This window comes from Salmo trutta, unplaced genomic scaffold, assembly GCF_901001165.1.
Source record: "Salmo trutta unplaced genomic scaffold, fSalTru1.1, whole genome shotgun sequence".
Lineage (NCBI taxonomy): Eukaryota > Metazoa > Chordata > Actinopteri > Salmoniformes > Salmonidae > Salmo > Salmo trutta.
Window position 1 is genome coordinate 14,760,329 of NW_021822911.1, and position 12,080 is coordinate 14,772,408.

At 40.0% G+C, this 12,080-nt stretch overlaps 1 protein-coding gene across 1 annotated transcript in view; it reads left to right on the top strand.

Moving 5' to 3' along the window:
- Positions 1-8,670, top strand: part of LOC115186638 (zinc finger protein 135-like) — a gene marked incomplete at both ends in the record, with an annotated part of 67,108 nt that extends 58,438 nt beyond the window's left edge. The window contains one exon of the mRNA XM_029746207.1: positions 7,973-8,670. Within this exon, the coding sequence (XP_029602067.1) occupies positions 7,973-8,670 (698 nt within the window). The remainder of the gene's footprint in view (positions 1-7,972) is intronic.
- Positions 8,671-12,080: the final 3,410 nt, after the last annotated feature.

Sequence of the window (12,080 nt, forward strand, 5' to 3'; positions counted from 1 at the left end):
CAGGATCATATCAAGCATGGCATCACAAATGAATACATAAATACCACTTGAAGCTTGATGATGAGTTGATCATTTGAATCAGCTGTGCAGTGTGACGGCAAAAACAACAATGTGCCCCTCTGAGTCCCCAGGACTGAGAACCACTGCTCTTCATTGGGACCTCTTCATATGTAGACTGGCTTTCATAGAGCTCTTTATCTGAGGACAGAAAACCTCACAAGAAACAGACTTCATTATAGTCAAATTACACCACACTGAATATTATGTTACTTTTATCTCCGTCCTCACTTCTAGGGACAGGAACTACACAAAAGTACCTGCCCTATCCAGAATAGACTCCTCTCTCACTGACAGTTGGGGCTGCAAACCTTTCACCCTCCTCCATGGCTGTTAGCTAGCTACCTACAAATGCATTTGGAGTTTGTTTTTTACAGTGACAACTAGATAGATAGCTAATATGTAGTTAGGTAGATGGTGATATTTAATTCACTTAGCTATCTATCTATACAGTATGTGAAGTTGGTTAGATAGCTCATTTAGCAGCTCATTTGAGTTAGCCTGCACTGTAGCTAGTTAGCTAATAATACGTCGTTTTTTTTTTTACATTTTCAAAATCTATTTACTTACTTACTTGAATAGGTTCTCCCAGCCATGTGGACAACTGGAAACAGGGGTAGGCCGTCAATGTAAATAAGAATTTATTCTTAATTGGCTTGCCGAGTTAAACTTCATTACACCGTTACACTCGGTAGCACATCCATATGACGTTGAGAAATAGTGCATTGTGGGTAGTTTAGAATATTTCCCGAAATCAGTTAATAAATATGTAATAACGCAAAAACATAACTGTTTGTACTCATCGGTAACCATATCGTGACTACAACTAGCTTAGTAAGTCTTTAACCACACTGTGTTGTCACACTGCTGAGTAAAAACTAATGCGTCCTACACTTTAACTTTTTGTCTGAAAATTAAATATTCATTTTACTCAACTGCGTCCAGTCAGCAGTGCAGCAGCAGCCTCCCCCGGTCCTAGTGCGGCTCGGAAAGAGGTTTAAGATGCGATGGAACGGTTGACGAAAAAAAGAAATCACAGAAAATATATATATTGACTGATATTGATTTATTTGGGGGGGGGGGGGGGGGTAACGAATATTTTAGGCCTAGCGACGTCCCTGATTCCTACCCTTTAACTTTTTGTCTGAAAATAAATAATAAAAATTTTACTCAACTGCGTCACTCCAGTCAGCAGATGGCGGTCTGGGAATTTAAGGTGATGCTGTTGGTGTGACGTATAATGTAGTGGACGGAACTCTTCTTTCAACAGCAGCTACAGTTATTCAGATACCTCGGTAGCTTGCTAGACAAAATAGCCGAACCAATAAAGCTCTTTAGACGCTGTAGTGTATATTAGCAACTGTGTTTAAAACCCACTACTGTCGTCTAGTTAGTTATCCGATTTAATTTCATATTTACGGTGTTGTTGTTATTATTCAGCTAGCGGGCTGGTTAAGTTAGCATTAGCCTAGCTAGCTAACATCCCCGACCATGAGTTCACTGAGCTACTCTCCTCCTGCTAAAGAAGAGGCTGTTAGCTCGACGGAGAAAGATGGACTGTGGCTGAACGTTGTCGTGAAAGAAGAGGAGGAAGAAGAGGATGTCACAGTAAAACATGAAGTAGAGGGTGAGGCTGTTACAGTGAAAGAAGAAGAGGAAGACGCGTTCAGAGTGAAAGAGGAGGAGGAAGAGAAAGAGGAGGCTGGGGAGATGACTGTCACATCCAAAAAGGAGGAAACTGGATTTCTGGGCTCGGTTTCTCAAACGCATCTTAAGACATCCAACGATGAACTTAGCCGTGAGATGGTTTTGAGAAACCGTTCCCTGATTAACACTAGTAAGTACTGTCTTAAATACAGAGGCACAAACTCTGCAGTTGTTGAACTGATGTGTGGTGTTAAAGGGGAAATATGCAATAGCTACATCCATTTTGTGACTTTTATATTAGTTATTTATAGCCATTGATTGTTGAAGAATATAACACATGCCTCATGAGCTTAGTTCAACTGTAGTACCCCAAATAAGCTTTTTTTACTCCAATGTTTAGAAACAATGTAAACCAACACTGTCTAGCCTCAAAATGGTTAAAACTATAATGTTGATGATATGGATTGTCAGTCCTTGCATCCATAGGTCTGTCTATGAATTTGAAAGTAGTTACATTTCTCCAACCCCATCATCTTATTACCAAAACAGTGTTTGAACTGCAGATTGGTTGATTGATGTGGTTTTTTTTTTAAACAGCAACAAAATGGCTGCCCAGAGACTTGGTTTGGTAAACAGCTGAGGGATGGGGGCTGGAGAAAAGTAACCACTCCCAAATTTATAGAGAAAGCTATTGTAGAAACCGTAACCCAACACCTAGCGACCTCGTCAAGAAGTTCAGACATCTTGGTGTAACAGTTATAAGGTGTTGGCTTGACAGTCGCTGGACCCAACTTTGAGTTAAGCTCAGGGCAACCCCCTGAATTCACTTCACCATAAATACAAAGACTGGCCATCCATGAGGTCAAAATTATTGTTTTAAACAGATTTCAAGGATATATAGTATATTCTAGAATTCATCCATGATGTCATAATGATAGTTTAACCAGGTTTCTAGGATATATAGTATATTCTAGAATTCATCCATGATGTCATAATGATAGTTTAACCAGGTTTCTAGGCGATATAGTATATTCTAAAATTCATCCATGATGTCATAATGATAGTTTAACCAGGTTTCTAGGGTATATAGTATATTCTAAAATTCATCCATGATGTCATAATGATAGTTTAACCAGGTTTCTAGGGTATATAGTATATTCTAGAATTCATCCATGATGTCATAATGATAGTTTAACCCGGTTTCTAGGCTATATAGTATCTTCTAGAATTCATCCATGATGTCATAATGATAGTTTAACTAGGTTTCTAGGCTATATAGTATCTTCTAGAATTCATCCATGATGTCATAATGATAGTTTAACCAGGTTTCTAGGCTATATAGTATATTCTAGAATTCATCCATGATGTCATAATGATAGTTTAACCAGGTTTCTAGGCTATATAGTATATTCTAGAATTCATTCATGATGTCATAATGATAGTTTAACCAGGTTTCTAGGCTATATAGTATATTGTAGAATTTATCCATAATGTTATAATGATAGTTTAACCAGGTTTCTAGGATATATAGTATATTCTAGAATTCATCCATGATGTCATAATGATAGTTTAACCAGGTTTCTAGGCTATATAGTATATTGTAGAATTCATCCATAATGTCATAATGATAGTTTAACCAGGTTTCTAGGCTATATAGTATATTGTAGAATTCATCCATGATGTCATAATGATAGTTTAATCAGGTTTCTAGGATATATAGTATATTCTAGAATTCATCCCTGATGTCATAATGATAGTTTAACCAGGTTTCTAGGCTATATAGTATATTCTAGAATTCATCCATGATGTCATAATGATAGTTTAACCAGGTTTCTAGGCTATATAGTATATTCTAGAATTCATCCCTGATGTCCTAATGATAGTTTAACCAGGTTTCTAGGCTATATGGTATATTCTATAATTACCCGTGTAGATTTCCTGTGGGGGGCAAATTATTACAGCTGTTGATAAGTCATTGTATAATATTCAGCCAATTTTTTTTCATGCCAATACACAAAAGGCGAAAAATACCTAGATTCAATAACATTCATGAATTGGTTTGAAACCTTTGTTTTAAACCCTTCTCAAAGTTGGTCCCGTGATGGATTTGTGAAAAACGGTTTGTCAAAAAACACTTATTTATTTAAATGTAACCTTTATTTAACTAGGCAAGTCAGTTAAGATTAAGAACAAATTCTTATTTCCAATGATGGCCTACCGCCGGACGACGCTGGGCCAATTGTGCACCACCCTATGGGACTCCCAATCACGGCCGGTTTTGATACAGCCTGTAGTGACGCCGCAAGCACAGAGATAAAATGTCTTAGACCGCTATGCCACTCGGGAGCCCCAAAATCATGTTCTAGTGCTGTCCCCAACTAAAATAAATCTTGGTCAACCAAGAGTCATCTGTTCTTTCTATCAATCGCTCCATGTGTTTTAATAAAATCAACTGTATGTACGTAACTTGTCTGATGCTTTAAGATAGGTGGGACGTTATTACATCCGGTGTAATGGCAGAGCGCCAAATTCAAATGAAATTACTATAAATATTAAACTTTCATGAAATCACAAGTGCAATACATCAAAATAAAGCTTAACTTGTTGTTAATCCAGCCAAGGTGTCAGATTTCAAAAAGGCTTTACGGCGAAAGCATACCATGCGATTATGTTAGGACACCGCCTAACCACAAAAAGACATACAGACATTTTCCAGCCAAGGAGAGGAGTCACAAAAATCAGAAATAGCTTTTAAATTAATCACTGACCTTTGATCTTCATCTGCACTCCCAGGACTCCATGTTACACAATACATGTTTGTTTTGTTCGATAAAGTTCATCTTTATATCCAAAAACCTCAGTTTAAATTGGCGCGTTATGTTCAGTAATGCATTGTCTCAAAAACATCCGGTCAAGTTGCAGAGAGCCAAATCAAATTACAGAAATACTCATCATAAACATTGAAAGATACAAGTGTTATATCAAATCAATTTTATTTATATAGCCCTTCGTATATCAGCTGAAATCTCAAAGTGCTGTACAGAAACCCAGCCTAAAACCCCAAACAGCAAGCAATGCATGTGAAAGAAGCACGGTGGCTAGGAAAAACTCCCTAGGAAAAACTCCCTAGAAAGGCCAAAAACCTAGGAAGAAACCTAGAGAGGAACAAGGCTATGAGGGGTGTCCAGTCCTCTTCTGGCTGTGCCGGGTGGATATTATAACAGAACATGGTCAAGTTGTTAAAATGTTCATAAATGACCAGCATGGTCAAATAATAATAATCATAGTAGTTGTCGAGGGTGCAACAAGCACGTCCGGTGAACAGGTCAGGGTTCCGTAGCCGCATGCAGAACAGTTGAAACTGGAGCAGCAGCATGGCCAGGTGGACTGGGGACAGCAAGGAGTCATCATGCCAGGTAGTCCCGAGGCATGGTCCTAGGGCTCAGGTCCTCCGAGAGAAAGAAAGAAAGAAAGAGAGAAAGAAAGAGAGAACTAGAGAGAGCATATTTAAATTCACACAGGACACCGGATAAGACAAGAGAATACTCCAGATGTAACAGACTGACCCTAGCCCCCCGACACATAAACTACTGCAGCATAAATACTGGAGGCTGAGACAGGAGGGATCAGAAGACACTGTGGCCCCATCCGATGATACCCCCGGACAGGGCCAAACAGGCAGGATATAACCCCACCCACTTTGCCAAAGCACAGCCCCCACACCACTAGAGGGATGTCTACAACCACCAACTTACCGTCCGAAGACAAGGCCGAGTATAGCCCACAAAAATCTCCGCCATGGCACAACCCAAGGGGGGGCGCCAACCCAGACAGGAAGACCACGTCAGTGACTCAACCCACTCAAGTGACGCACCCCTCCCATGGACGGCATGGAAGAACACCAGTAAGTCAGTGACTCAGCCCCTGTAATAGGGTTAGAGGCAGAGAATCCCAGTGGAAAGAGGGGAACCGGCAAGGCAGAGACAGCAAGGGCGGTTCGTTGCTCCAGCCTTTCCGTTCACCTTCACACTCCTGGGCCAGACTATACTTAATCATAGGACCTACTGAAGAGATAAGTCTTCAGTAAAGACTTAAAGGTTGAGACTGAGTCTGCGTCTCTCACATGGGTAGGCAGACCATTCCATAAAAATGAAGCTCTATAGGAGAAAGCCCTACCTCCAGCCGTTTGCTTAGAAATTCTAGGGACAATTAGGAGGCCTGCGTCTTGTGACCGTAGCGTACGTGTAGGTATGTACGGCAGTACCAAATCGGAAAGATAGGTAGGAGCAAGCCCATGTAATGCTTTGTAGGTTAGCAGTAAAACCTTGAAATCAGCCCTTGCCTTAACAGGAAGCCAGTGTAGGGAGGCTAGCACTGGAGTAATATGATCAAATTTTTTGGTTCTAGTCAGGATTCTAGCAGCTGTATTTAGCACTAACTGAAGTTTGTTTAGTGCTTTATCCGGGTAGCCGGAAAGTAGAGCATTGCAGTAGTCCAGCCTAGAAGTAACAAAAACATGGATTAATTTTTATGCGTCATTTTTGGACAGAAAGTTTCTGATTTTTGCAATGTTACGTAGATGGAAAAAAGCTGTCCTTGAAACAGTCTTGATATGTTCTTCAAAAGAGAGATCAGGGTCCAGAGTAACGCCGAGGTCCTTCACAGTTTTATTTGAGACGACTGTACAACCATCCAGATTAATTGTCAGATTGAACAATACATAGGCTTAAACTACAAACTTGAGAATTCCCACTTCCTGGTTGGATTTTTCTCAGGTTTTTGCCTGCCATACGAGTTCTGTTATACTCACAGACATTATTTTAACAGTTTTGGAAACTTTAGAGTGTTTTCGATCCATATCTACTAATAATATGCATATTCTAGTTCCTGGGCCCGAGTAGCAGGCCGTTTAATTTGGGTACGTTTTTCGTCCGGCCGTGAAAATACTGCCCCCTACCCAAGAGAGGTTAATGCAACTGCTGTGTCAGATTTCAAAAAAGCTTTACGGCTAAAGCAAATTTTGCAATAATCTGAGTACAGCGCTCAGATATCAAAACAAGCCTTACAGATACCCGGCATTTGAGTCAACAGAAATGACAAAAATTACATTATAAATATTCACTTACCTTTGATGATCTTCATCGGAATGCACTCCCAGAAATCCCAGTTCCAGAATAAATGTTCGTTTTGTTCGATAAAGTCCATTTATGTCCAAATACCTCCTTTTTGTTCTCGCGTTTAGTCCAGTACTCCAAATGCAGGAAGCGCGTGCAAAATGTCACGACGAAAAGTCAAAAAATGTTATATTTACGTTTGTAGAAACATGTCAAACAATGTATAGCATCAATCTTTAGGATGTTTTTAACATAAATCTTCAGTAATATTCCAACCGGACAATTCCAATGTCTTCAAAAAAGAAAAGGAACACAGCTGACTCTCACGGGAGTCATGAACTCATGTCATTCTCTCACTCATCTACTTCCAGGAGCTCTTATTCTCTCCCTATTCACAGTAGAAGCATGAAACAATGTTCTAAAGACTGTTGACATCTAGTGGAAGCCTTAGGAAGTGCAAAATGAACCCTAAGTCACTGTATACTGTATAGGCAATCACTTGAAAAACTACAAACCTCAGATTTTCACACTTCCTAGTTGGATTTTTCTCAGGTTTTTGCCTGGCATATGAGTTCTGTTATACTCACAGACATCATTCAAACAGTTCTAGAAACTGCAGAGTGTTTTCTATCCAGATCTACTAATAATATGCATATCCTACCTTCTGAGCCTGAGTAGCAGGCAGTTTACTACGGGCATGCCTTTCATCCGGACGTCAAAATACTGCCCCCTGCCCATAAGAAGTTAAGACAATTGTCAAATAATTTTAACATTCATTACAGACGTCAATTGTTGTATAACATCATGGCTAGCTGTTGGCATCACCTTTTACAGTGGATTACCGCTGTTGTGGGCCTTTAATCATCTGTCTGACTTTGTTGTTCACACAGGAGAGATACTTAACTATCGTGGATCCTCTGGGGAGCCTCAACAACCTCATGATGCTGACAAGGCAGAGAAGAGTGTCTCCAGACCAGAACACCTCAAGAAAAACCTGCAGAGATCCACAGGGAAGAGAAGTCACTGCTGCTCTGACTGTGGGAAAAGATTCACCTCATCAGGCATTAAAATTCATCAGAGAACACACACAGGAGAGAAATCTTATAGCTGTGATCAATGTGGGAAGAGTTTTGGTCGATCTGAAAAGCTGACAGTGCACCAGAGAATACACACAGGAGAGAAACCTTATAGCTGTGATCAATGTGGGAAGAGTTTTGGTCAATCTGGCTCTCTGACTCAACACCAGAGAATACATACAGAAGAGAAACCTTATAGCTGTGATCAATGTGGGAAGAGTTTTGGTCAATCTGGCTCTCTGACTCGACACCAGAGAACACACACAGGAGAGAAATCTTATAGCTGTGGTCAATGTGGGAAGAGTTTTGGTCGATCTGGCTCTCTGACTCTACACAAGAGAACACACACAGGAGAGAAACCTTATAGCTGTGGTCAATGTGGGAAGAGTTTTACTACATCTAGCACTCTGACTCTACACCAGAGAACACACACAGGAGAGAAACCTTATAGCTGTGATCAATGTGGGAAGAGTTTTGGTCAATCTGGCCATCTGGTATCACACCAGAGAACACACACAGGAGAGAGAACTTACAGCTGTGATCGATGTGGGAAGAGTTTTGGTCGATCTGGAGAGCTGACTGTGCACCAGAGAACACACACAGGAGAGAAACCTTATAGCTGTGGTCAATGTGGGAAGAGTTTTGGTCAATCTGGAGAGCTGACAGTGCACCAGAGAACACACACAGGAGAGAAACCTTATAGCTGTGGTCAATGTGGGAAGAGTTTTTCTCGATCTGGCTCTCTGACTCTACACAAGAGAGCACACACAGGAGAGAAACCTTATAGCTGTGATCAGTGTGACAAGAGATACTTTGATAAAAGATCTCTGATCAAACATCAGAAAATACATGGAGTTATTTCATGATATCAATGAAAAAATTTCACAATAAAGAATGTTTTTAACATTGTAGCAGGAGTATTTTAAGGAATTTCACAATGTAGAACCCTAAAGGTTTGCCCCATTCAATTGATTTCAGCGTGATGTGGATATTAGCCTCAGGGGAAAAATCCAGGCTCTGAATTGAAAGAGAACTATTTATGTGATTTAACAAAAAGTGACAAACAAAAAAAGAGTTGTGTTTCACTTACCACGTTGGTGACCCACTGGAATCACAATGTGACACTTCAAAATGTAGTGATCTGTTTTCTACAAATTGTCCTCTAACCAGTGATGTACACATTATTCCCAGATTCCGTGTGGTTTATGAGCTGTTAGTTTTAACAGGACGTTCAACCTCATCTCCCTCCTCTCGCTCAACTTGATTTCTCCCCTAATTGATATCAGTGATTTATTGCTACTTGTCAAAACAACAGCGTTTCTGGTGCTTGTGCAGTTTATAAGGTGCTTGTTTAAAAAAATACAAGTAATATGATTATTGTGGCAGATGTTTGTGTATATAGCACATTTTATGTTTAGATTTGGACATGTTAAAACTGTGTTTTGACATTAGGGCTATCCTACCTAGCAAAATGTCATTGAAAAGACATTGAAAATAAGACTATGCAATCAAATATTTCATATTTGCAATTCATGTAACATTTAGCAATGATAATTATTGATGCAACCAACTGACAATTTTTGGTACAATTATATTGACATTGTTGCCCTGCTTTTAGAATATCAGGGTTCATTCTCAGATGTGCCAACCCAAATGTACTAGAGCATAACATTGGGGACTGGGCCCCGATCCAACAACATGCCTATCTAGTGAACCCTGAAAAGAGTGAGAAGCTCTGCAGTGAGGTGGAAAGTTACTACGGATATTGCCAGAGTTTCCTCTTGAAATCAGACATGTCCGTGGTAAGGACAACTTGGTTTCTGATTGTCTCAAGGTTGGGCAGTTAAAAAGTTTTGTGTTTAGCCATTGCTTTGTTATGGATCACAATTTGTATTGGAGATGAGTTTTGTTTGGGCTCGTTTCAAGGGGACGAGAGTTCTAGAAGCTAGTGAGTTTTAGGAATCTATAGAAAGAAAAAGGAGAGAAATTATACTATTGTATATTATTATTTAAAAATGTTTTTTTCTTGTTTTTAATTGTAGACAGCCAGTAGACACCATGTTTATATTGTAGAAGGTGAAGCTTTGTAGTTGATTATAATATGAAATGGAAGTTTTCTGTTGGTGGTGAGCAAACTTGTCCAACAAAAGCATAGGATATATTTGTTGTCTTAAGGGGGAAGGTGTTACAGGCTTTGTTTTTCCATTTTATGTTTTGAGGTTGGACTTTAGCACGTATAGCTTGTTAGCATGTATAGCTCGTTAGCACGTAGGACGCACTGATTGGTGTCACCTCGTTAGTCAGTATGTGTTACACCTGTGCTGGCTTGTCCATCTCGTTAGTGGGAAGGTGTTTCACCTGAGCTGGTCCAGGTTCTATTTAAGAGTGTCTGGCCCAGTGCTCCAGTTGTCTTGATACATGTGGAGTGTCAACACCTTTAGTTGCTCCACCTTTTTGGTTTGCTTCCTGTCTTTAAGTTTGGTGTGGGTTTTTCTTTTGTTTGCCTCTTCTTGGGCAGATTTAGTGGGTCTCATGGTGGGTGTCTTTTAGGTCCCAGTTGTTGTTACTAGTCAACTTTCAGTGGACACCCCCATAGTGTCTTTCAGAGACCCTCCTAAAAAACAAGTTATATTGTGGGTTGGATATAGCATCATATTGTTGATATTTTAATCAATGGCGTTTCCTTACAATGCTCATTAGTCTTTCAGTTGTTATTCTTCTGTTTTTTATCCTCTTATGTTTGTGTACTAAATATTTTTAGTATGAAAAACAGTATCAATCCCACTTTTCCAGCCTGCTGAAGGCGTGGTGGAGTGGTAAACACCACCCCCGGCTCTACCAGGGGCTTGAGGTGGTCTCCCACAGCTCTGCTTATGTCATGTTCTGTGGCCTTGCTGTTCCATTTATTGACTGCCCCTGCAACACAGAAACACATTTAGTCATATTATATAAAACACTCAAAGTAATGGATATGGAGCATCTATGGCCTCAGTTACACCTGGCATCTAAATGTGACTTCTGTCATCCGATCACTCCAAGCTGCATTAGGTTCAGATCTACCAGGATGGGCCTTTGACATAGGCCACCGAATATGCATCAGAATGAGTGGGGAAAAGAACATTTGACACAAATTACCTTCATATTATCAAAGAACAAATGTGTGTGCCTGAAGGGAAATTAACTTTCATACAGCCAAAAGGGGTGAGAAATTACACCAATATCAGTGGACAATTTGCACTAATGTAACAGTGTAGGTTCCGTCCCTCTCTTCGCCTCAACCCTGGCTCGAACCAGGGACCCTTGCACACATCAACAACTGACACCCACCGAAGCATCGTTACCCATCGCGCCACAAAAGCCGCGGCCCTTGCAACGCAAGGGGAAACCCTGCTTCAAGTCTCAGAGCGAGTGACGTCACCGATTGAAACGCTATTAGCTCGCACCACCGCTAACTAACTAGCCATTTCACATCGGTTACACTAATGTAAATAAACATAGATGATGGAACATATTCCCTTTTGCTGACGTGATGAACCACTAAAGGGACATAAATATTTACCATCTAAACCATGTGTGACCTCTCACCTCTCTGGCTGTAGAAGTGTTCTTCCTAACCAGTCCCTCAACAGCTCTCTGACTGAGCTCCATCCTCACTGGGTCTTCAGAGGAGAGGAAGGCTGAGGAGGAATGGAAGGATGAATGGATCAGTCAGTCAATAAAGTGTAGAGCTGCTGTCTATACTGTCTGACAAAATCACTTTTTTAGTAGTTCATTAAAGTAAATAAGGCTTTATGACTGCTGAATACCAACTATCAATCACTTAGATCATGTATTGTTAGGTAGAGATACATCCTTGGGACGTCCCTAGCCCATTGAAGTTGACATTTAAAATGGTTAAGGTAGGGGTTAAGGTTAGGGTTTAGGGTAGGGATGTCCCAAGGATCCCAGATAGCATTGACCATTGTGCATTCTTCTGTCTCTTTTACATAGCAGGTGATGGGTTCTGACTTCTGAACTTGGAAATATTAAATATCCTTATTAGGTGAAATTGAATGAAACAATAATGTATGTTGATGCTAATATGATGTACAATATTCCATGATGTTTCTATATGATAACAATAGAGTAATATATTTAACATGACATATACAATTTTTTTTAACAGCTTCACTAATTCATTTTAATT